The sequence below is a fragment of the Erythrolamprus reginae genome, chromosome 1 (genome assembly GCF_031021105.1).
Source record: "Erythrolamprus reginae isolate rEryReg1 chromosome 1, rEryReg1.hap1, whole genome shotgun sequence".
In the NCBI taxonomy this organism is placed as follows: Eukaryota; Metazoa; Chordata; class Lepidosauria; order Squamata; family Dipsadidae; genus Erythrolamprus; species Erythrolamprus reginae.
The window spans coordinates 245,313,898-245,339,366 of NC_091950.1; the positions used below are offsets into that span (position 1 = coordinate 245,313,898).

The window sequence follows — 25,469 nt, forward strand, 5'->3', positions numbered from 1 at the left end:
AACAAAAAGGGGGAGCAGGATTCAGCGCGGCTCCTTTATACTGTGTGATGGAAAGGAGGCTCTTGTCCTTCAGCCAGAGGTGGGGTGGGGGATGGGGAGAGAGGGGGAAGCGCGCCTCAGCGCGAGACCCGCCCCCTCCCAGCAATGGAAGAGGGAGATGAGAAAGCCCCCCCCTCTGCCGAAATCGAGGCCTACAAAGACCATCTCCCACCGCGCCGGCGCCTCCCCTTCCTTTCTCTCCCCTCCCCCCCTCCTGGCGACGCCGCCGTTGTGGCGTTCTCCTCCCCCCCCCTCAGCGAAGGCCGCCCTGAGGGAAGAAGAATAGGGGACAGAGAGAGGGAGAGAGAGAGGATCCGCACCGGCTCTCTTGCGGAGCCCCCGCTCACTCACCATCAACTCGATGGTCTTATCCTCGATCACCGACTCCGGCTCCATCGCGCGCGGCAGCAGCGGTTGTGGCGAAAACGGCTCCTCCTCGGCCAGGGGGAGAGGAAACCCCGCAGTCGACCCCCTCGTCTCAGAGAGGAGTCGGAAAAGGAGGAGAGCCGTCGCCGGCTCCGACAGATCGACCGACTGACCCGCCGTCGTCGTCGTCGTCGCCGCCACCAACGCCGCCGCCTCCTCCTGTCCCTCGGCCGCGCGCCCGGAAGAGGAAGTGAGGTAGCTTAGCCGACGCGGTTGCAACACCAGCGGCAAAACCGCCGCGGCCCTGGTTCGGCTGCTGGGATGCGACACAACCCTCCGCCGCCGCAGGGGAACTAAGAAACCACCGTACCCGACATGCTTTGCGGCCACCGGCGCGAAAAAAAAAAGACTACAAAGGCCGACATGCAGGAGGTGAAATTAGCCCCCCTCCAAACCCCCCCCCAACCCTGTACTTGGGTGGAGCGGCCTAAGAAAACTCGATTTCCCAGCATGCATACGTCTGCCTCTCTTTCCCCCCTCCCTCCGTGGTGGGGGGGAGTTGTGGGGAGCGGAATTCGGAACTCGCTGGAAGAATAAAAGGCATCTTCGCACTTCCTTCGAGGGCTCCGCGGGTCCACCCTTTCCTCCCTGGAGGCCTTTCCCGGAATTGGCGGCGAGAGATGACTAGGCCGCGGCAACTGCCGCCGCCACATGCTGAGTCACTCCTCGGGCTCCCACCTCGCCTCTTGAGGCCTCAGCCGAAGCGCCGCCAGCCCAACGGGGGCCTGGCGGATTCCGGAGCCGCGGACTCATGGTGTTGGTAGTGGAAATACCTGCTGTGTGAGGGAGCTTTTCCTCCGCATCCAAAGCCGTCGGTGGACTTGGCACCGCTCTGGCTGGCTCGCTTCGGAGCGGCCGGTCGTCGGGACCACGAAAAGGCAGCTCCGGCTTCGGAGCGGCTGCGCTATATATACTGCTAAAAAAATATATAAAGGGAACACTCAAAGAACACATCCTAGATCTGAATGAATGAAATATTCTCATTGAATACTTTGTTCTGTACAAAGTTGAATTTGCACAACAGCATGTGAAATTGACTGTCAATCAGTGTTGCTTCCTAAGCGGACAATTTGATTGCACAGAAGTTTGATTTACTTGGAGTTATATTTTGTTGTTAAGTGTCCCCTTTATTTTTTTTGAGCAGTGTATATGAAAAGAAGGCCCGGTTTATAAGTCTTTGGAGATGGAGGGCCTTATATGAAGTTCCTACAGAGTTCGCTGATTTTCTGTTTTTAGGCTACCTAAACGTGAAATATTGCTGGTTTTTTTTTTTAAATGACAGGCGGCTAATGCACAACTTAAAAGAAAGTGAATAATAATGTCTGCAGTTATTTAAGTGCGCTTTAAATTTAATGCTGTATATACCATGACATAATTCAAGAAAATGTGTTTTCTTCCTCCAATGTTTGATAATATGCAATTAGTGAATCAAATCGTATCCAATATTAACTATAACTGTTTCTGAGATCTTTCTCTTTTCTTTTGCTGTTTGCTTTCACTTTTGTCTTGTAATCTGGGAGTTGGACAATTGTGCCTTAGAAAGTCTTTTTGAGAAGTCTTGAAAAAATATTTTTTGTTGTTAGTTGCCAAGTCCTATCCAACCCATCTTGGCCCCCATGGACAAGGTTCCTCCAGGCCTTCCTGTCCTCTACTATCCTCTGGAGTCCCTTTAAGCTCACCCTATCTGCTTCAATGACCCCATCCAGCCACTTCATTCTCTGCGGTCCCCTTCTTCGTTTGCCCTCGATGTTTCCCAGCACTAGGCTCTTCTCCAGTGAGTCCTTCCTTCTCATTTGGTGGCCAAAATATTTGAGTTTCATCTTCAGGATCTGGCCTTCTAAAGAGCAGTCAGGTTTGATCTCCTATAGGACTGACTGGTTGGATCGCCTTCCAGTCCAAGGGACTCACAGGAATCTCCTCCAGCACAATAGTTGAAAGGCCTCAATTCTTTGGCACTCAGCCTTCCTTATGGTCCAACTTTCCCAGTTGCCAAACATTGCAACTGGGAACACCATAACTTTGACTATGCACACTTTTTTTGGAAGGGTGATGTCTCTGCTTTTTAGTATGCTGTCTAGATTTGCCATAGCGTCCCCAGGAACAAACATATTTTTCTTGACTGTAGTCCCCATCTGCGGTGATCTTGGAGCCCCAAAAAATAAAAATCTGTCACAAATTCCAGCTAAAGTGATTTCTTGGAATATGTTGAATCAAATCAGCTGACCCCACCAGAAGCATGTTAAACACGTCATAAACAACAAAGTTGTCTTGCTTCCAGTTGGCTAAAGAAAATGGTGCAATTATTTCCATGTAACAAAGAGTTGTTTGATAGATGGAATTGCTGGAAAACCACACTAAAAAGGGCCTCTTAATACAAATAAGTACTTCTGGAAAACATGCATTTTTATGTGTCCAGTCTAAGACAAGCTTTATGAAAATTCATATGCTGACCATATAAGAATATAATCAGTATGAGCCACTATTAGAATAATTTTCACACATAGCATCTTCTTTGGAAATATCTACATTTCTTATGAGCAGATATGATTACATGGAGGAAGTGGGAGGGACATGTCTAATTGAAGGCAACCCATAATGACTCCTGAAAGTATCTGTCCATTACTGAAGTGGGATATCAACTCAACTTTCAAAAGTGTTTTCTTGCAGCATAGTAGCATTGTTGAGTATTTGTGCATTAACCATTGATAACAGGCAATTTATGATCCAGTACAGCTGTACTTGGATTTAATCATTTTTGGGCTCAGCTTTTCTGTTTTATGAATACAGTGATCCCCCGGGTATTGCGATCCCGATCATTGCGAAACAGCTATATGGCGATTTTTAAACCCGGAAGTAAAAACACCATCTGCGGATGCGCGCCCTGTTTTCTATGGGCACGCATGCGTAGATGGCGCCGGGCAGATCAGCTGCTGGGCGGCTTCCCTGGGTCTTCCCCCTCTTGCTGGCGGGAGGGCGAGCGGCGGGCATCAGCGAGGAGTTTCCCCACCGCCCACGCAAACTCCTCGCTGCCGCTCGCCCGCCCTTCGCCAAACGGCTTGTCCGCCGCCTGCCTGCCCGCGCGCCCGCCCTTCGCCCGCCCTTCGCCCGCCCACGCCGTTCGCTTCAGGACTCAGCTGGGAAGCGGCGCGAGCAAACGGCGTGGGCGGGCGAAGGGCGGGGCGAGCGGCAGCGAGGAGTTTGCGTGGGCGGTGGGGAAACCCCAATCTTCGGCTCCGCGCTGCTGCGGCGGAAGTAAAAACACCATCTGCGCATGCGCAGATGGTGTTTTTACTTCCGCAGCGCTACTTCGCGAAAAACCGATCATTGCGAGGGGTCCTGGAACGGAACCCTCGCAATAATCGGGGGATCACTGTATTGTATTCATAAACCATTAACACTCAACTCGCTTCACTTGATCTTTTTCAAGTTTTATATTTTACAATGGCGGCTGCTTATTCTTTGTGTGGACTGATGATAATTGGAAGGGCAAGTTTCATTTTCTTTGAAGATAGAGTTGCATCTCTGAATAAACAAAATAGTTCCATCTTCAGTTTCAAAAGAATGTATGTAATAGTCCCTGACTATCACAATTGAGCCCAAAATTTCTGTTGCTAAAGGGAGATATTAGTTAAGTGAGTTTTGCCCCACTTTACAACCTCTCTTGCCCCAGTTAAGTGAATTACTGCAGTTGGTAAGTTAGTAACCCATTGCTAAGTGAATCTGACTCCATTGATTTTATCAGAAAGCCAAGCATTTGAATTTTGATAACATAATCATGGAGATGTTGCAAATGTCATAACTCTGAAAAAAGGTCATAAGTCATTTTTTTAGTTGTAATTTTGAACAAACTGTAAGTGGAAGATTACCTGTAGTTTGAGGAAAAATAACAAAGATGTTATAAAAGTCTAAATGCTTGAAATGTCACTTTCGGAATGTAAAATGCTAAGTATGGTCTTTAAGAGATTCTTGTAATCACTAAAAATTGGCAACCTAATTTTAAACTCAACATTAAATAAAAACAATTATTGTTAATAAATGTTGTTTAGCATCGACAGTCATTCTTTGCTGAATTAAACTCCTGAGGATGTCTAATGGCAGAGTTTGAATTGGTGATCTGCCTACCATTTGCCAATTTAAAATGTGAAATTAATGTTCATGTTTTAAAAACATACCAAAACATACCCTTCCCTGAGGGAATTCTAGAAGTACTTCCTGTGTAAAATTAACCATCTGTAGAGAATTGATTGTCATTTACCTATGATTGCCTATACCTGAAAGTAACCATGTCTAAACAGCATTAGATCAGCGGAATCTATCCAGGAGTAGGGGTGGTTATGGAAAAGGGTTTGCTGGAAGAAAAATGGTCTGAATGATTTAGAAATTGGATTATTTTGGGATTCCCACTATCTGGAATTATTTTAAAGATATGTCCCCAATTGTTCATCTCAACCTTTTACTTTGTTCCTTTATAAGGGATCTACACAACCTTGGCTTATTGGTTTTTTAATTGTTCTTATTAGGTTGAAATATTTCAGCATCAGTGTCTGGGAATGACTAATTCTGGAAAGTGATGTAACCATTTTTCAGAAGTAAACTCAATATAAAACTGGATTTGCTTAACAAAAAATGTCTGGCAGCTCCTGGAACATATTAGCCCATTGTGGCAGAAAAACAGCACTTTCTGCAGTTCCCCCAGGATAGTTTGTATATCTCATGTAGCAAATACTTCCATATATATAATTGCCAAGAAAATTATATGGACTTTCCCACATAGTCCCACTAGAGGTTTAGCTCAGCTTAAGGGAGTCTTTGTCTACTTACTATATTGCTTTCATGAAAATCTCGACTGAAGACAATGCTGTATCTAACAAAGCTGTGCTGGATCGCCAAATAAAACCCAAGGCCGCTGTGAAACACAGTAGTTCAGAATGATTTTTAATTCCCTTAAGGTAGGTGGAATAGCTTTTAACTCATTTTATCTCCAGTTCAAAATGCAGAGATCTGCCTCTTAAGTAGTCTTGAGAGACAGTGCCTTAAGCCCAATGTGGCTGAAATCAATTAAAGTAATTCCTTTTGGCACTTGGCTGACTTTATCTTAATAAAGAAGAGGGGGAAATGAGGTTAGATTGACAAATCAACATTTTCATCTTTAAATCGGAATTCTGTTTGTAACTAGTAGCCCCAGTATTTTCAATAGTAGGTAAAAGACTGGAAAGGAATATGTACAGCTGATACTCACACACTCAGTTGTCACCAAGGTCTCCCTGGTATGCGACTCTTCACCTGCAAACTTGCAGTTGGATTTATTTTTAACTTCTCTAGCTTGTAATTATCAAATTTAATCTTTTCCCTTTACAGAAGAACATAAGAAGAGCCATGCTGAATCAGGCCAAAGCCCATCGAGTCCAGCATTCTGTGTCACACAGTGGCCCACCAATTGTCCATGGGGATCCTGAGCAGAAAGAGAAGGCAAGACCCTCCCTTTCCCTTGACCCCCAACAAGTGGTACTCAAGGGAATCCTGCCTGCCTCAACCAACATAGAGGCAGCACTTGGACATCCGTTTGGACAAATGATCTTTATTTTAGGTAACATTTTCTAGGGATTTCAAGGGAACATTCATTCATTTGGGCTACATTATTTTAAATGTAGTGGCTATATCTTTCTCTTAAAACTCATAATTTTGTTTTGTTTTTTTTAACAAACCATTCCTCCTGACACTATACTAGAGAAAAAATAACAGATCAGAGATGTGACAATGTCATGATCAGAGGACAGTAAAAGCACTGATGGGCTTACCATTTTGGGATTGTGCTAGTGCCATCGTAAATTATCTAAGATAAACTTGGAACAAACAGCTAGGTTTATCCAGATAAAACCTAATTTCATCACTGAGGTGGACAACTCTGCATTACATATAAAACCACCAGAGGCAAGCGGATGACACAAGGTAAACGGTGTCAAGATGTTTTTGTTTAGGTGGGTGTTAGAGATTTTAATCTTTTAAAAAATGTTAAGAATATACAGTAGTTAATGACTAAATGCTATAGCTTGTTTGTGTCCCACTTCAAAAAGATAGGAAACAGTGCTGCAGTTGGGTAACTGGGTCAGAAATGGCTCCAGGGCCATTTCTTCTCAATCTTAAATCCCATTTTAGTGATCATTTGTTTTCCCTATTTTCATATTTTCAACTTTTACATCTTTTGTTTATTAAGCTTGAAGCTAGCTAATGTATAAATTATTTTGATTTGCCCATTCATATTTCAATTCCCTTTAAGGATCTCCCCCAACACCAAGTCATTGCAAAAGCTCCTCTAAGATGTTTTTTTTTAGTCTTGACTTCCAGAATGTTTTCATCTTGTACTTCTATTCAGTATTTCAACAACCAGAATAAAGAGAGGTGACTGGAGCAGCCCTGTCATGTTCCTTCTTGTATTCCATGCGGTTTGGTTAGGGTTCTATTAACAATTATTTGCACTTTTAATATAGGATTTTTCTCAAAAGAGCATGTTGACAACTTGCTGTGCTACTTTGCTCATTAAAGAGTTGGTTTTATAATTATTGTTATTCATATGAGTTAGCCCACTCTCATCTTGGAGGCTGAATAACTTCAATCTGTTCTATGAGTAAACTAGACCACAGACTGGACAACTTGACCACAAAACAGTTTTTAGAGTGTGAGACAGTTGCATAATGTCTAATGATAGGGCTGACCTACATTTAGCTTATGCATGTGCCTCTGGAAGCAGAAAACTATGCTTTAAAATGTAATAAACAGTGTGTTCCTGGAATACACTTCCTGGCAATTTGACAGGAAGATAGTAATGAGATCTCATTTTGTTTTAAGCATCAGTAAATTATACATTATTTGGTAACTTTATCAAAGAGCCATTTAATATTCCTAGCTGTGATTCTTGCTCCTGGACTAATTGTTTGTTTTTTAAAATCGCTTGAATCACCTGGAGACAGATTCCACTTGCTCTTCTCAGAATATCAAAGAAAAGCTGTTGGCAGAACAGGAAAAAGAATTGAGAGCATACTCAGCATTTTTTTAAAAACTTACCCTTCACTAATGACTGTACTGGTTGAGTGAAAGAGTCATGTTTGCATTCCTGTTCAGACATGACCATGGATTTAACAGTCCTCACCCTAGCTTTCCTGAACCCTGGGAAAAGCCAAAAACAGCCCAACGGTCCTACTGGAAGTCCAGAGGCATGCGTGGGGGTGGGGAGAAGCACGTAGGGTTGTGTGCATGCATAGAGAAGAGGTGTGCATGCACAGGGGGGCGGTGGCATTGCATTATGGATGTGGACATGCATGCACACTATTGCCACTGAATGTATCCTTTCGGCACCCAAGCCAAAAAAAGGTTGCCACCACTGGTTTAGACTATACACTCTAGTCTTTTTTTTGGTTCCTCTGAATAATACTAGTAATTCAACTGAGCTGCCTATTTTTCCCACTGCTAATGAATAAGTCCCTTTGGGTAATGCTAGAATTGCCATCCATGCTGGAAGGCAGTATGATTTCCAGGTCCATATGATTTTTACTTTACTATATTGCACGGATTAAGTGGTAGGGACTACACTCTTACTCCACCCCCATTGTTCCACAGCATGTGAGGTACTGAGCAGCCTCCCACTCGTTTCAAACTGCAGTTGGTACAAAACTGGAAGTGATGGCCACAAAACCTTAACCTTTGCTCAGTACACCACCAGATCCAGTCCAATTTTACTCAATGCCAGATCTGGATGGGTCCAGAGGGAGGGGTTCCTCTCTCTGAAATTTGCCCAGCTGGGTTTCAGGTATGGCACCAGCCACGACCCCAGGGAAGGGGGGAGAAGTGGCTATTATAGCCAAGGAGACTTTTAGCCTACGCAGACCTGCTCTCCTGAGATTGCGGGTTGAGTTGGACCTTTGCGAAGGTTTTTCTTATTTTGAATGTTCCGAGCAAGCTGGCAGGGGGATGGGGAGCGCGCGCACCTGCGCGTCCGACATTAAAAATCACCTTCGCCGGCCTCTGCTGTGAGAATGCCTGCCCCGCCTCTCCTGCAGCCTTCTTGCTGCGAGCCCAGGACAAAAGCGCTCTCAGCGAAGGGACTGCGAGAGGGGCGGGGCGGTTGTTACCGCTGCGGGAGGAGCCGCGCCCCAAGGCGGGAAGCGGAGGAGAAAAAGGCGGATCGGGTGGGCGGGAAGCAGCAGTGAGAAGCCAGGGGGGCGGAGGTGCGGGGGGGTGGCCGCGGCTGTGGCCGCGGCTCCTTGCGCGCCCTTGGAAAAAGGTGCTCGGGGGTTGGGGTGCGCGCGCACATGCGCGCAGCTTAGCAGGAACAGAGTCCCTCAGTGGGGGTCCGCAACTTGGCCGTCCTCCTCAATCCACAGCTGACATTAGAACACCATCTTTTGGCTGTGGTGAGGGGGGCATTTGCCTAGGTTCGCCTGGTGCACCAGTTGCGGCCCTATTTGAATAGGGAGTCCTTTCTCAGTCACTCATGCCCTTATTACCTCAAGGTTTCACTACTACGCCACTCTCTACATGGGACTACCTTTGAAGATTGGTTGGAAACTTCAAATCCTGCAGAATGCGGCCATGCGAGCCGTCATGGGTCTTCCCAGATACACCCATGTCTCTCCAACACTCGGCAGTCTGCATTGGTTGCCGATCAATTTCCGGTCACAATTCAAAGTGTTAGTTATGACCTATAAAGCCCTTTATGGCATCAAACCAGAATATCTCCGAGACCGCCTTCTACTGCACAAATCCCAGCAGCCGATAAGGTCCCACAAAGTTGGCCTTCTCCAGGTCCCGTTGACCAGACAATGTCGTCTGTCGGGGCCTAGGGGAAGAGCCTTCTCTGGTGGCCCTGACCATCTGGAATCAGCTCCCTCCGGAGATTTGCACTGCCCCCACCCTCCTCGCAAGACCCTTAAGACCCATCTATGTCGCCAGGCATGGGGGCAGCTAGATCATGCCCCCTTCTTCTCTGACCGGGAAATTTGAGAGCAACACGAAGGCCTGGCCAGTTTCCTGCCATTCCCCCTTTAATCCCAGCCATCTTGGGCTTTTCTGGGCTGACAGAAGAGCCTATCGGTGGCGCTTAAGGAGGCTTTGGCAGTCCAGAACGAACAAAGCATTTTCCTTTCTCTGGGCGCTTGGAGAGGGAATAAACCTCTGCCAGCACCCAGAGAAAAGTTGCCGCCCTTCGCTCTGGGCTGCGACTGTCCTTTTCTTCCTCCTCCTCCCACCCAAATTCCAAGCTTTTATTTCTTCCCTAATGGGTTTGCACGCATTATTTGCTTTTACATTGATTCCTATGGGGACAATTGCTTCTACTTACAAACTTTTCTACTTAAGAACCTGGCCACAGAACGAATTAAGTTCTTAAGTAGAGGTACTACTCTACTTGGTACGCAGGTACCTTCCCCACTAAATAATGTTGCTAACATTTCTAGTCCACAATCAGAGATGAGAATCTGGGAGGAATATTTCATTTATGACTAACTATATAGATGATTAAAGATATCTAGCTGATTTAAAAATGCTGTTACAGCTGTGGATATGATACAGTTTCCTAATTGTAAATATGAGTAGTGCAAATTCTTAACTGTGCAGGAATGCTCGGACAAAGGGAGTTGAAAAGGACAACATTGTATTTTAATTTTAAGGCTTTTGCATGAACACTACAATAATTCCTTTCCTAACAAGCAAGAGATTAGAAATATGTTAACCTTCAGCAACAAATAATAGAAATGATGGGAAATCATATAGTGGTAGGTCTTATACTCAAAAAGGCTTGTGCATAGTTACATAGTAACTTTAAGACACTTGTGGCAGATTAAAATGGTTAAGATTGGAAAATTGAACAATTTACTCCTGAGAAAGTCTAAACTTTATGCACTCTGAGCTATATTGCAAAAAATAAAATGGTGATTTAAAACACCTCCCATGCTTATCCATATCAGTATTTAGGATAAGGTGCTAACTGCATGTTTGAAACAGTAAATATTCTCTTCAAAATCAAAGCAATTTGATGAGCAGCAGGTAATGCTGCAACCCTCCCCCAAGTAAAATAAAGTCAAGGATCCAGTATATATTCTTAAATATGGTTTAATACTCTTCTCCATTTCTGTACATCACAACACCAAGATATCACTGCTTGGGAGCTCTCTGAAGAGGCTACGTAGTATGCAAAAGGCTAGGATTCTCATCCTTTTAATGTGTTTGTGTTAAGTGTAATACATATCAGTATATATTGATATATACATCAATATATAATGCAATATATACCACCAGAGATCACACATTGATTAAAGAGATACAAAATTTTGGCATCATTTCCAAACTTAAATAGTAAAAATAAAACTACCAAAAAAAAAAAAAAAAAAAGAGGAGCTGCATACCCTAAATGTGAAACAAGCAGTATATTCAAAACTGTAAATTTACACCCAATTTTTCTTCTCTCATCATGTCATAGCAGACCCATTTACAATGGCAAAATCAAAGTATGCTGCTTTGAAGAGCTTAAGGATGCTTGTGATCACAATTTCGGCAAATCAGTCTGAATATTCATAATCATAAAGAGCTTCCCTAAGAGATTCCACCCAATGTGAAAACTTCCTGTGGGCAAACACATGCATTGCCTGCTTGCCAAGTTATAAAAAGATACAAATTCTATTGCTCACATTGACAGAAAGTCATTTTGGACCTTTTAAGTGTATACTGTGATGAGAAGGCTTAGTTAAGACAACTCTCCCTTCAATTCAAGTGAGGCAGGATTTGGAACGATATACAATGTTCGCAGGTTGGGAGTCTGACCAACAGTAGATAGATAAGGAAAATGAGAACAGAGCCAGGCATTAAAAAAAAATATATCAGAGTACCTTTCAAAAATCAGCCAGCCCTAACGGAATGCAGGAAAGTGAGCTAACTGCCTTGCATGAACTATGCCATAGTGTTAAATGTGAATCTTTGGTGCCTAACTTCTTTTTTAAAAAAAGTTTATTTCTACAGAAGCTCCATAGCCACCAGTTCCAAGGCTTATGTTGGTCACATTTTGCTAGATAATTGCATTTTAAAGCAGTTTGTGAATGTTGGCTGTTGGTTCACCAAGGCAGCTTATGCAGTCCCAAAGCAAAACATTAAAAAAAACCTAGTAAAGTACAGAACCAAGCGTAAGCAGTATTAGCTTGCTTGTGGAAACTGTTTATTGACTGACAAAAGGGAAAAGTGAAGGCCACACAACTCATAATCCCGGATAAGCCTGCTGAGACCCTGGCACTTCAAATTTTCTTTAATGAAACACACTTCCTGATTTATACAAACAGTGTTTTTGCAGTCTAAGAATGACATAGGTGGACCTCCCAAATTTAAAGTCACACCTTTCAAAGCTGGCACAGCAGAGAGTTTAATTCCTTTTACTTCCACCACTGTAGATTGGGAACAATAGGAACACGGTCTCTCTAAGATGGTTCTTCTGCAGTCTAAGCCAAGAACGCCATGTAAATGGGTCGTATCACTGCAAAAAGCAGCAATATATTTCCTTCTATCAAAGTAAGAAACAAACAAGTGTAATTACTTTGTTTCAAATGAAGGTTGAGAGCAGTTAATGTAGCTGAAGGTTAAAAAAATCATTTTCATAAAATACAAGAGCAACCAATTTCACCATTAAGTAAAAGTAAAAACTGGGATTTTTTTTTAATTAGTCCAAATGGCATTATAGAAATCTAGTAGAGTGCTGCTGTACTGACACTATGACAAATCAGTAGGGTTTGCTTTCTTTCCCTTTCTTTTTTTTGAAACCCGATGTTCTGGATAAAGTTCTGGAAATACTCCAATTCTAAGGCAGGGATCTGTTTTGTTTTCCATCATGAGTTTTCTCCTTGGGTTGGATGCTGGAGGGGTGAGGCACATTTGCCAGACCCAGGCCGACTACCTAGTAGTCATCAAGGTCAAAAAATTCATCATCGCCTCCTTGGTATTCCATTCCCTGGAAGTCCACTCGGTACCGCAAGATACCTTTGGAAATAAACGTTAAAGGGAAGATATTACAAATACTTCCTATTTATGAAGAACATTCAGCACAAAACCTGCTTTCTGATACCAAAGTACTGAACTAGATTATATTTCCTTTCCTCTAGTGTTGAACATTTTTATTCATGTTAGAACACACTTTAAAAAGTTATATTAAAAAATCTCAATTTAAATTGTTTGCCACTAAGAATTCATATTACCAGCATCGCTAATTTGACCTCTAAAAATATGCTGATTTGTAGCACATGATAACATTTCAGTTCAGTTTTAAAACATTTCTCATCCACTTCTATGTCAAATATATTTTAAAAAATTCAACAATAGTATATATACAAACTTTACTACATTTGGGAAAACTGCTGAAATAAGGATGGGGTGGAACTGACAAAGAATGTCTAACTTAACACAGAAAAGCATAAGTTTAAAGTGACTGGTATCTGGGTTATAGCCTGAATAGCATATATTTGTCAAAAAAAGAGGAATAGATAACAATTGTCATAAAAATAGCAAATGATTGAAACCATTCTTAAATTCTTACTGCGATCTTGCTATAAACAAATAGTGTGGCAAATAATGTGCTGTGAAATTATCTCCTACGTTAAATACTATTCCTGGAGATATTCACACATGACATTTTCAGATCTCTTTACAGAATACAAGGAAATATTTGTATTTTTCTTCAACCCACCAACTATTTCTAGCCATCATCCCAAATTCAGAGAATATCTGGCATCTACAGTGCATGATGGAATAAGGAAGGATAGCATTGTCACCATAAGTAAGAGCAGGCAATCTACATCCTAGTTAAAGCAGCAGCATTATGCTAAATCAAAACAGATTAATTCATATATAAAGGTAAGTTTACAAACCACGATGTTGTTCTCATATCAGGATACACATGCATTCAGCGCACTGTCTCACCCAATGCCAACCATCTTTCTCACCATTTTTTTTAGTACAGGTAGTCCTCCCCTTACAATAGTTTTTAATGACTGTGTTACAACAACATTGAAAAAAGTGACTTGTTATCCTTTTTCATACTTATGACTATTGCAGCAATCCCATGGTCACATGATCAAAATTCAGATGCTTAGCAATTGACAGTTGCTATGTCCCAGGATCATATGACTACTTTTTGCTACCTTCTGTCAAGCAAAGTCAATTGGGAAACGAGACACATTTAACAACTGTATTATCAACTTAACTGCAGTGATTAACAACTGTCACAAGAAAAGTCATACATGGGGCAAAACTCAACTGTCTCACTTGGTAACAGAAATGTTGTGTTCAACTGTGATCATAAGTCAAGGACTAACTGTATACTGTTAATGTATTTCGCTCAATCTGTTTACCACCTTTGGTTCAACCAAAAATGAGAAGGGGTGTTGATCTTATATCATACGCCTCTTCTCATCGGGTGGAACTATCATCTAGGATGGGTTGATTTTGTCCAATCAGCTGAGGACTGAATCTGGTAATTTGAATTTGGGTGCTTCACCTTGACTAGAAAACCCAGTTATGACGAAGCTGAGAATTACAGACTGGATGTGGTAACATCCAGAAATAAGGAATACAGGAATCTGCAGACATGGCAGGAGGAAACCATTCAACACTATCCACGGAAACCACAAGCTGTTCCTGCCCAGAGGAACTTGGGTGGGACTGGATGATAGTTCCACTCTAGGAGAAAAGATGTATCAGGTAAGACCAACGCCTCTTCTCCATAGTGGGTGGAACTAAGCAAGCAGTCTGTCCTTGGGAGGGAGGGAGGGAACTGGACCCCTCACCGAGTGCCATCGGCAAGAATCAGCTGGAGTACCCTTTGTCCAAACGATGCATCCGCTCATGCAAAGTGCCAGTCGGTCAGTCTGAGCCATCCCAGGTCCGGGTGAACCAACAGTCTCTGGCTAAGCAAATCCTCCCGTACAGAGACCAGCCAATGCGGGGCACCAACAGCCCGTTCAAGTCAGCAAACCAAGGTCGCTGGGGCCAACAGTATCACCTCTGCCCGTTCGTCCAAGATTTTCTGAATGACCTTGGGTAGGATAGAGTGTGGAGGAAAGGCATATAGCAGGTCCCGGAGCCAAAGGGCGTTGACCGTCTCTGCTCCGTGGGACTGGAACTTTGAGAGGAATCTCGGCAGCTGGGCGTTCTCTGGGGTTGCGAAGAGGTCAACTGCCGGAAGACCAAAGATGTTGGTCAGGTCCTTGAAGAGAGAGGGTGCAGTCACACTCCGTCAGATCAACAGTTGTCCAATTGAAACAGTCCGCTTGTGTGTTGGACACCCTGGAGATGTTGTCCGCTGAGAGAGACAGAAGGTAATGCTCTGCCCAGAGGCCCATGGCTTTCATAGCTTCCTGCATCAAGGTTTGTGATCGGGTCCCTTCCTGTTCACATGCGCCTTGACCATCACGTCTGTGAGGACAAGTATGTGCCGTTCAGCAACCAGGTGGGAGAAATGCTTGAGGGCCAAATGAGTAGCCCTGAGTTCCAGCCAATTGATGGCACACTTGGCTTCCATCTTCCCTGAGTCATTAAGATTTGGGAGTGGGCACCCCACCCAATCAGACTGGCATCTATGGTGATTACCAGACGGTTGGGTTTCCAGAACAGACAGCCCTGCAAAATGGCTGGGGAATGCCACCAGGTCAGGGATATACAAACATCTGAGATCAGGATCTTTGTCATGCAGATGCTGCAACCGGACTTCTGGAAGGGTAAAAACCATTGGAAATCCCTTAAATGTAGAAGTGCACAAGGCGTGATCGAAATTGCCAAAATCATCTGCAGGATGGAAGAGAGGAAGGAAATCTAACCACTGGTGTTAGATAAGACCAGAGAGCTCCCTAATGCTGCCCTATCTTTCTTAGGGCAGGGACTCTCTATCTTCAACTAAATCAATAATGGCCTCTAGACGGAGTAAGGGGTAAGGGGTGGAAAGGTTGAGAACCCATAGTGACTCAGAGTCTCTAAAATTAACTGCAGATGACTTAAGGCAAGGTGTTTTGAAGAAGACTGGATTAGGATGTCATTGAGATAACACTGTACCCACACAGACATGGACAGGAGGTGAGCTGCTACTACCGCCAGCATTTCATGAAGACGCGAGGCGCGGAGGATAAACCAAATGGAAGAATCCTATATTGAAATGCCTACCTGCGTAGCAGAACTGGAGGCACTATGGATGGTGAGAGTGGGCTTTGGTGAGGTCTATTGGGGCTAGGAAATCTCCCTTGCATACTCCAACAAGAATGGATTGGAGTGAGTGCATTTTGAACTGCCGGTATTTTACATAGTGGTTCAAACACCTCAGATTCAGAATAGTTCTGTAACAAACACACACACACACACACACACCCCTGAGGCTTTGGGAACTACGAATAATAATAATAATAATATACCCCTGTCCAATTCAATGAGATGGCACCTGCTGGGTAGCTTGAATGTCCAGCAGGTATTGGATCACAGAATTCATGAGCTGTTTCACCGAAGGGTCTCTGGTTACCAGACACCTAATAAACATCTTCCCAGGGTGGGGCGGGGGAAGTGCAAGCGGAGAGAAATTCCAAGAGACCAAGTAATGTCTCCCTGATCCACTTGTCCTGGATGGGTGAGAAGCTCCCATCGGAGGACAAAGAGCAAGGACAAGCAGCCCCCAATAGGAAGATCGGAGAGGGAATTAAAAGAGGTGTCACCCAGAGCAACCTCCACCTCCCTGAAAGCACCATTTAAACTGTCTCCCACGGCTGGACCTGTGCTGATACTGGTGGTGCCTGGTGTTATACTGACCTTGGTATCTGAGGTTACATGACGGCTGGTTGGCCACTTGAAAGGACAGCCAGGAGTAGGGGGATGACCTGGACCGTCCCTTGCAGGTAAAGGAGGGAAGAATCTTTTTACGGTCGCTAGATTCCAAAATTAGGTCTAGGACGTCCCTTGAAGGGAGCTGATGCCAGCTGCCAACTTATGGCATATGTCCGAGTGCCACTGCCTCAGCCACTGTATCTGATCACAAACAGATGCTGCTATGGCTTTAGAAGCTTGCAAGGTTGAGTCCGCTGAAAATTGGATTACCACAATTAATTTGGTAATGTCCTGTTGCACCCTCAGGTCCTGTGCTCCTGGAGCTGACGGAGTCAAATTAAGGAAAAGCGATTGAAGACGCAATAAACACCATCCTCACTGCCCAGGTGGCCACTCGGTAAACTTTCTGCAGTGCCTGCTCTGAATGTCTGCCCTTCGAGCAAAGGAGCTTCCTCCGGTGTAATTGTGGGAGAGTATAAGGCCGTCACTGCGGTGTCCACAGAAGAGACTAGCAGAATTTGAGAGAATGGTGACAATCAGTTGTCCTAGTAGATGGTCCTGAAGCTGGACCAGTCCACTGTCGCTGAACAATGTTGACAAAAAGTTGAAAAGCTGGGACCAACTCCGACTCAGGAATTTGCTCGACAAATAGTGGAACAGTCCCGTCCGATGGGGTGGTCTGGGTAACCTCTAGGTCCTCCGCCATCTGGGCCTTGAATAAGAGGAAGCTGAATAGGGCTGGATTAGATAGCGTGGCTGGGGGATCTGGGGCAAAGTCCTCGTCCTCTGAGAGCTCGACATCCAAGTGCTTCTCATCTTGAGAGATAGCAGACTGCTCATCCCCAGAGAAGCCCTGGGAGCAGAAAAAAGGACTCTCACTGCAAGCGGAGGGACCAGTTAGTCCCCCCCGAATGGGTTGCTGGCTGGAGGGTCTCCACCCTTGGGGGAGGAAGGCTATGACCCTGTCAAGAGCTGCTGCCGAATCCTGTTCAATAGCGGTGGAAACCAAGGCATGGAAGTTGGCAGGATTCATCTGAATCATAAGAGCCTACTGCTCGGCTAGGGTGGCCAATCTGGAAGCAGGATGGATGGACGGTCCTAGAAACTCAAGTGGACCCCAGAGCTGATTGTCAGATAGGCAAATTTGAGCAGTGTCCAGAGAGAATTGGTCATTGGTCCCCATGCTGTCTTGTGAGCCCCTGGAGTTGCTGAGGATTTGGAAGTGGGATGAGTTCCGGCTAAATCAGAGATTTACACATAGTTTTTGAAGGGCCTTGTCCTGCTTGCACTCATCCCATTCTGTGGCCTTGTACCTCCGACCGGCAGAGGCTTGGATAATGGTCTGCAAAAATCCACTGAGCCCTCTGATGGCAACTGAGGAGCTGGATTACAGAAACTCATGATTAAAGGTTTAGAGAAGGTGGAATTCACAGGAATGGTTTGATGAAGCCATATCCGTCTAGTTCGAGGTCTGAGTCATAACTGGGACTTCCAGACAAGGCGAAGCACCCAAATTACAATTAGCAGTCCTCAGCTGATTGGACAAGATCAACCCATCCTGGATGATAGTTCTACCACTATGGAGAAAGGCAGCATTTACATCTCATCTATTCCAGCAATCAGCGATAGCTATTCTTACTGCAATGCAAATCTCATTAAGTTCTCATTAAGTTCAATAAATGTTTTTCCAAGTAAACATTTTCAAAGAAGCCTGCCAGCTATCAGATGTACAGGAAACTTAAGCTATCTGACAAAATTATTGGATAATTATTATTATAAACATATATTCTCCATGTGGTAATTTGCTTTAAATTCTTATTGCACTTTTTACACTAGGCATATTTATATTATCATCTTTAATCACTACAAATCAGTCTACATAAAGCATCCCTTGAAAATAAATTTGAAGTAATTCATTATGTTGTATATTAATATATTGTAACCATTTGCCAAATGAGGAAATATGGTTAGAACTGTAAATTCTAGCAATGTAAAACACAATTTATGCCAAAAAAAGTAGGATAAAACTAGTGGTATAAGAGAGTACTGTAAATAATATTTAGCGCAAATGCCAAAACAATCATTTGTTGAAATTTCACAGGATTGTTAGCATTCTCCATTGAAATTGTGCAAAATTTTGACAATCTTGCCAAATGAGACACAACCATGAAGGCAGATAGTAATAATGCACTCTACTGTTTTCATTTTCCATTTACCTCCAATCCCTCCAAATCCTTTCACAAACTGGGATCCTTCCTGTGACTTGTCTGTCACAATTTCCAACGTGGCCCCAAATTTCTTGTAGTTGTTTGCAAACCACTCAAGAAGAGGCATACTTTCTATGAGTTCATGCTCCTGTCCCGTCTAAAAGAGATGATATTTGAAGTGTGCCTATTAGCAATGTTTGAAATCAGTAAGCGATGTACAAACAGTATTTACATCATTAGACACAGAATACTGCATTGCCAAGATAAAGAATGCAATAAAAAAATAAGCAGAACAATGCCTTTCATTCACCTTCTGTAGTGTATAAACCCTAGCACCATCACACCATAATGAATTGTTAGCAAGTGTATGTCACTTATGTCATTGTTATATAAATATCTCCATATCATGGCCATGTTCTGGATATTACTTATACCGTTTAGAATCCTAGTTTGAAACCATAGATTTAAAAACTATCACATTTACAGAATTATCTGCTTGCTAATTCCAGTGTGCTCTATTATTGTCAAAGGAGAGAGAACAAAAGAACAAAAAAGGTTATTTTGCTGATTATTGGGAATCCAAAGCAACTCCCCTTCTCTTAAAATCTCCATTATCTTGGTAAATGTTTTAAACAATTCTAGATGTATGACTATTTTTTTCCAACCCCTTGTTTGTAGAAAACACAACAGACTTCAGGGGCTCTATTATAAGAACTTTCCCATTTTTCTCCTCGGATTCTGCAAAAACCCATAAATCCAGCAACATGTTCTAAAAATAATGTCAAAAAAGTTTCATAAAAGATAATAGTAGAAACTTAATTCTTAAAGGCATAGAACAGAAATAAAACTATTACAGCAGTCGATTTGGTTTCTTTCTGATGGCAACTATTTTTTAAAACAATATATTCCAAGGGCATTGCTTCATGTCCATGCTCTTGTCTACTAAGGCAAGGAGAAGCAGCATGGGGCCCCCACTGCTTCATAGCATTAGAGGGAATACATGATACCATGATTATTAGAAACTGTGTGCTTGGAAAGGAGTGCTTCCAGTCCTTTCCTGAAGACCCAAATAATAAAATAATAAATAAAGACTGGATTGAAGAAAGATAGGTAATTATTTTTATTCATTCATTTAATTCCATAGCCACCATCTTAATGATGCTAGGCGGCTTATTAATACAATTAATTTGTGTATCTAGGAAAGAGGATTGGTATTGCCCATGTTATTGAATTCTAAACACAATTCTTTACTACATTAATTTCCATTCCAGCACAAACTTAGCTAGAGTACAATTATATGAAATTTCCCATACTCTTGTGATTTATCTGGGAGGTTTCCACTGAAATGATCATCATCAAAATGCCTCAGATGGGAAAAATAATAATAAACCCCTGGCTTTTGATAAATACCTCTTTATCTGTGAAGTGGGATTTATCTTTTTCTTGTTCTGGTGTCAAATAAAGAATCTTCTCTTCTGCAGGAGGGGAAAAAAGAATAAAATGCATTACTAGCACAATTTTCTAAAGTGAAATCAGATTATCCAATTAGCATTACATGAATATTACCAATACAGATTAAAGAATCTAGTCATTTTGGAGAGCAGTCGTAATCAGTTAACAGATTTACAGTTAACAGATTTACAGAGTTGGAAGGGACCTTGTAGGTCATCTAGTCCAACCCCATGCCCAAGCAGGAGACTCTACATCTGCCTCTACCTAGGACTGAACTCAAAACCTCTTGATTGTGAAGCAAGAGCTCCACCTCCAGGCCACAGCAGCGTGCAGTAAAGTAAATCTTCCACCCAGATGATGCTTTACCACATATTACACTCCTCTTTGACATAAAAAATATACTAAAATATTGTTTGTTAAGAAAGGAAGAAGATGCAAGAGAAAATTACTAGTTTATATGGATATTGGCTATCTTCTTGAAGAAAGAACATTCAGATTTGCTTTCACCAATTTAAGGAAACCAACAGCCGCGGAGCTGTCGGCCGGTGGGGAGGCTCAAATGGAGGTGGGGAATCCCAATAGGGAATTCCATGGGCGGAGCTTTGATGTCACGAAGACGTCCTTCCTGGCCGGCCGAAACATGGACTTCTGGCAAGGTGACAGCCGGGCGGCGGGGCTTCTCGGTGCCCTCCTGAACCCGAACGCCGAACCTGAACTTTTGCTGAACTTCTGGGTTCGGTGTTCAGGAGAACGCTGAGAAGCCCCCCGGCTGTTTCAAAAGGCAACAGCCGGGCGGAGGGGCTTCTCGGCGGCCTGCCGAACGCCGAACCCGGAAGTTCAGCAAAAGTTCGGGTTCGGTATTCGGGAGAACACCGAGAAGCCCCCTGGCTGTTTCAAGAGGTGACAGCCGGGTGACGGCGGCCAGCGGAGCGCCGCTTTTGCTATTTATTTTTTTTGGCTTGCACGCATTAATTTATTTTACATTGTTTCCTACGGGAAACATTGTTTCGTCTTACGAACTTTTCGCCTTACGAACCTCCTCCCGGAACCAATTAAGTTCGTAAGACGAGGTATTACTGTATATGGACAAGCTAGAGGTTGATTTGCAAAACTAATATCACAAGAATTATTTCTGTCAGAATCTATGGATTTCCATTAATGAAAGCAGCAAGAATGCAAACATTTACAGTGACCTATACAAATAATTCCTGAAATCATAAGAGCAAAGCAATAGGTATCACATACCTTCCGTGCCTTGGCAATGAAGTACGTATCTCATTATATCCAGGTTCTCATAAACTATCAGAATTTCTACTGCTCCCATTTCTAAGGCTTTTAGAGTATCTTCAACCCCAAAACAATATTTTCCTGTGTCCTGACTGATTTCATCAAAATATCGCCCTACATTTAGTACAAACCAGACAGAGAGGTTATAAAATATGATTATTTTAACTCCATGCACAAAAACAAATTAATTTGGCTAAGAAGGGTACATTACTATGACAAATAGTGACAAATATGTTTAGGAGATAATGGCAAATATGTTTAGGAAGACAATTATTCATCAGATCAAAATAAATGAGACTAAATATGTTTTACAATTTCTTCTTTTGGTAGGTGGGAATGATTATGCGCAGCTACAGGGTATTCTTTTATATTTCAGTCCAGGTTCAGACAGCACTGGTTATTGCTATAGATGATTTGAATTGAAACAATTCACTCTTATGGTGATCTTTCAACTGTAGAAACGTTCCTGACTATCTAAAAGAATTGGGGATTAGAGGCAGTGTCCTACACAGTTGTAGGGAAGAGAAATAAGCGAGATGTTAAATTCATACGAACTGCTGCCCTTGCCCCTTGTTTTTTTTTAATGTGTACATGAGGTCACTGGGTAAGATCATCCATCTATTTATTCAGAACAGGGGTGGACAATTAATTTCCCCAAAGGGCGACATGGGACGGGGACTGTAATAAACCTGGGGGGGGGGGGGGAGAGGAGGAGGAGGATAGCCATCACCTTCAAAAATAAAAGCAATGCAGTTGTATTGTACACAGCATACACTTATTTATATCTGATTTCGAATTCTGGATTGATCTAACATGGACCAGAAAGGGCTGGCTATGGCCCAGGGGCCATAAAATACCCAAGTCTGGTTTGGAGTACACCGACGATACCCAACAGTAGCTTACCACAAGAATCAAACAAGATGTGGTAAATAAGAGCTACTGATTGATGGACAAATTGACATAGTGGCCAGGAGAGACTAACTGATTGTTATGCTAGGTGTGCATAGGTTTTCTGCAGAATAAAGACCTAATACTAACCTATCACTACTTGTCTTTACCACTGCCTTATGATCTGCCCATAAAGCCCACACAGAAAGCATAATTACTGCGATGATCTGGTTTGTATTGGCATTCATTCCCAATAGCCTATTAAATCATTGTTCTAGTTACTTGTTTATCTTCCTATCTGCTTCTGAGTACAATGGATGTGTATTTCTTCATACCTATTAGCTTCTTTTCTTGAATGAATTTCACATTAGACAGGACCTCAGTGGACAATTCAATTGCTTGATTGAATCCATTTTCACCACCATATGAGATGTCAACTAGCTTTAATACTTTGGATTGCAACCTCTGCAAAAACAGAAGTCTAATATTAGAAAAAAATCTGATAAATAAACAATTAAAATATAAAAGTATTATCCAACAAGATGAAATAAATACTGTATTTTGGGAGTATAAAACATACCTTAGATTTTGGGGAGGAAAATAAGAAAAAAAAATCTGCTTCTGCCTACCAGCATCCATCGGTATTCATCTTGCTAGCTCCCTGTCAATGTGTGAGAGAGCTGAAGACAGTTTGGAAACTGAAACAGTATTTGCTGTGTGAGCAACAAGGAAGGAGACATCAAGGAGCCTGGGCATGGTTTAGCTATATAGTTCTGAGTCTGTGCTGAGATGTAAACTAGTCTGCTGCTCAAAACTCAAACTCTTCTACGCTGCTTGTGGTTTGCATGTTGGAAAACTTGCTTTCGGTGTTGTACATTTACTTCATGTATTATATATAAAGAGAAGTTATTGAAACCTGCTGAATCAGTTACTTGTGTGTGCTTTCTGAGTCCTTGCAGCAAATAGCAAACAGCCAGGTCAGAATCAGCACATTATTGCAGACTCATTCAGAAAGAGCAGCTGATTGGCAAGTATACTCCTGGAATACCTCCAATCAGCTGTTCCAGGCTGCAAGGGATTGACACAGACCATCACCTCCTTCATGCCTCGTGGTTTTAGCTACATTCAGTGTACAGTGATCCCTCGATCATCGCGAGGGTTCCGTTCCAGGACCCCACGCGATGATCGATTTTTAGCGAAGTAGCGGTGCGGAAGTAAAAACACCATCTGCGCATGCGCAGATGGTGTTTTTACTTCCACTGCCGCCCGCCCTTCGCCCGCCCACCCCGTTGCTCGCGCCTGGGGTGCGCGCGCGCTTGGGGACACCCCAGCTCCGCTTCCCAACTGGGAAGCGGAGGTGGGGTGTCCCCAAGCGCGCGCGCTTTCCCCAGCAACGCGCACGCGCGTGGGGACACCCTAGCTCCGCTTCCCAGCTGGGAAGCAGAGGTGGGGTGTCCCCAAGCGCGCGCGCTTTCCCCAGCAACACGCGCGCGCGTGGGGACACCCTAGCTCCGCTTCCCAGCTGGGAAGCGGAGGTGGGGTGTCCCCAAGCGCACGCGCTTTCCCCAGCAACGCGCGCGCGGTGGGGACACCCTAGCTCCGCTTCCCAGCTGGGAAGCGGAGGTGGGGTGTCCCCAAGCTCGCGCGCGCCGCCCGCCTGCCCACGCTGTTGCCAGCTCCGCTTTCCAGCTGGGAAGCGGCCCCAGCAACGCGCGCGCGGTGGGGACACCCTAGCTCCGCTTCCCAGCTGGGAAGCGGAGCTAGGGTGTCCCCAAGCTTGCGCGCGCTGCCCGCCCGCCCAGGCTGTTGCCGGCTCCGCTTCCCAGCTGGGAAGCGGAGCTGGGGTTTCCCGCGCGCCTGCCGCCCGCCAGCCCACGCCGTTGCTCGCGCCGCCGCTGGGGTCTTACCGGGGCAAGAGGGGGAAGACCCAGGGAAGCCTCTGCCCGGCGGGGAAACTCCACCATCTACGCATGCGTGGAAGGGCACGCATGCGCAGATGGTGGAGTTTACTTCCGGGTTGAAAACTCGCGATATAGCCCTTTCGCGATGCTCGAGGACGCGAAACTCGAGGGATCACTGTATAAGACACACCCAAATTTTCACCCTATTTTTTGGGTGGTGGTGGTGGTGTGCCTTATACTCTAAAAAATAAAGTAACAACCAGCAATGCTTAAATGTGAAGTTTTAAGCATTGCAAAAGATATACAGTAATCCCTCGCTACTTCGCAGTTCATCTTTCGCAGATTTGCTACTTCACGAGATTATCAAAGGGGGCTTGTGGCCGCTATATCGTGGATAATGAAGGAAAATCGAGGAAAACCGTGAAAGATGAATATCCCCTCAAAAAATAAAAAATTCAGCACCATCGGATGCGATACCATAGTGTAACATGCGTTGTAAGAGAGGTTGTGATTGGTGCGAACGTTAGAAATGACGAATCAGAGTCCCATTTTGTATTCTGGCCTGTGATTAATATTGGTGATTAGTGGTCATATTCACTTTATGCAGTTTGATTTTTGCGTTTCTTTGCAATTTTGACCCTCTGCAATGGCTCCCAAGCATGCTGGTAATGAGGCTAAACACAAATGAAAAATGATGACTGCTGAGAAGATTCAACTTTTAGATATGTTGAAGGAAGGGAGAAACTGTGCAGCCAAGGGACGCCATTTTGGTGTTAATGAATCCTCAGTACGATCTATTAAGAAGTGTGAGGCTAACATCAGGAAGACTGCTTCTCTCTCCTTTAATAAGATGGCAAAGAGGGTGGTTACGGCTCGTAATAAAACCATCGTCCGTATGGAAGCTGCTTTAGCTGTATGGATAAACGACTGCCGAAAGAAGGGCATAGCCTTGAATTCGAACATTATCCAAACCAAGGCTAGGAGCCTGTATAAGAGTTTGGCGGGTAGTGAGCCTGAAGAGATCGACGACAACGAAGAGGAAGAAGATGAACCACAACCAGGAACGTCCAGCGAGTTTCAATCTAGTCGTAAAAAATCTTTTACAACTAGCAAAGGGTGGTTTGCAAGGTTTCAGCAATGCTAGAGCCTGAAAAATGTTTGAACATAAAGTTCAAGAAGATTATATCGGATGGTGATTGTAAGCCCAAAAAAGTTTTTAATATGGACGAGACTGTTTCATTTTGGAAAAGAATGCTGTCAAGAACTTTCCTGTTCAAAAGAAGCAAAAGCATTTGGCTTTAAAGTCTTTAAAGACCACGTAACCCTCGTGATGTGCGGCAATCCTGCAGGATATTTGTTAAAGCCAGTGCTTATTTACAAGTCTAAAACCCCAAGGGCCTTGAAGAATAAAAACAAGAATTTGCTACCCGTACATTGG

At 43.7% G+C, this 25,469-nt stretch overlaps 2 protein-coding genes and 1 long non-coding RNA gene across 12 annotated transcripts in view; 1 reads left to right on the forward strand and 2 right to left on the reverse strand.

The window, feature by feature from the left end:
• The window catches only part of FBXW11 (F-box and WD repeat domain containing 11), an 89,194-nt gene extending 87,852 nt beyond the window's left edge, over positions 1-1,342 (reverse strand). For 2 of the 9 annotated variants that reach the window (XM_070732716.1, XM_070732717.1), the window contains exon 1: positions 391-645. Coding sequence is in view for 3 of the 9 variants with exons in the window: in XM_070732722.1 (XP_070588823.1) it covers positions 391-435 (45 nt within the window). In the remaining 6 variants the exon portion in view is untranslated. Of the gene's footprint in view, positions 1-390; positions 723-1,238 lie in introns of those variants that run through there. The other 7 variants (XM_070732721.1, XM_070732718.1, XM_070732715.1 and 4 more) reach the window with 6 other exon arrangements.
• On the forward strand, positions 658-6,873 carry LOC139156740 (uncharacterized). The gene is made up of 2 exons (XR_011557374.1): positions 658-837; positions 5,824-6,873. It is a non-coding gene; the product is annotated as an uncharacterized lncRNA (long non-coding RNA).
• Positions 6,874-10,553: 3,680 nt separating this feature from the next.
• Positions 10,554-25,469, reverse strand: part of ETF1 (eukaryotic translation termination factor 1) — a 34,888-nt gene continuing 19,972 nt past the window's right edge. For both annotated transcript variants that reach the window (XM_070732723.1, XM_070732725.1), the window contains 5 exons: positions 22,466-22,595; positions 21,201-21,356; positions 19,914-19,978; positions 18,513-18,660; positions 10,554-12,477 (listed from right to left, as the gene is read on the reverse strand). In XM_070732723.1, the coding sequence (XP_070588824.1) occupies positions 12,395-12,477; positions 18,513-18,660; positions 19,914-19,978; positions 21,201-21,356; positions 22,466-22,595 (582 nt within the window). In that variant the 3' untranslated portion in view covers positions 10,554-12,394. The remainder of the gene's footprint in view (positions 12,478-18,512; positions 18,661-19,913; positions 19,979-21,200; positions 21,357-22,465; positions 22,596-25,469) is intronic.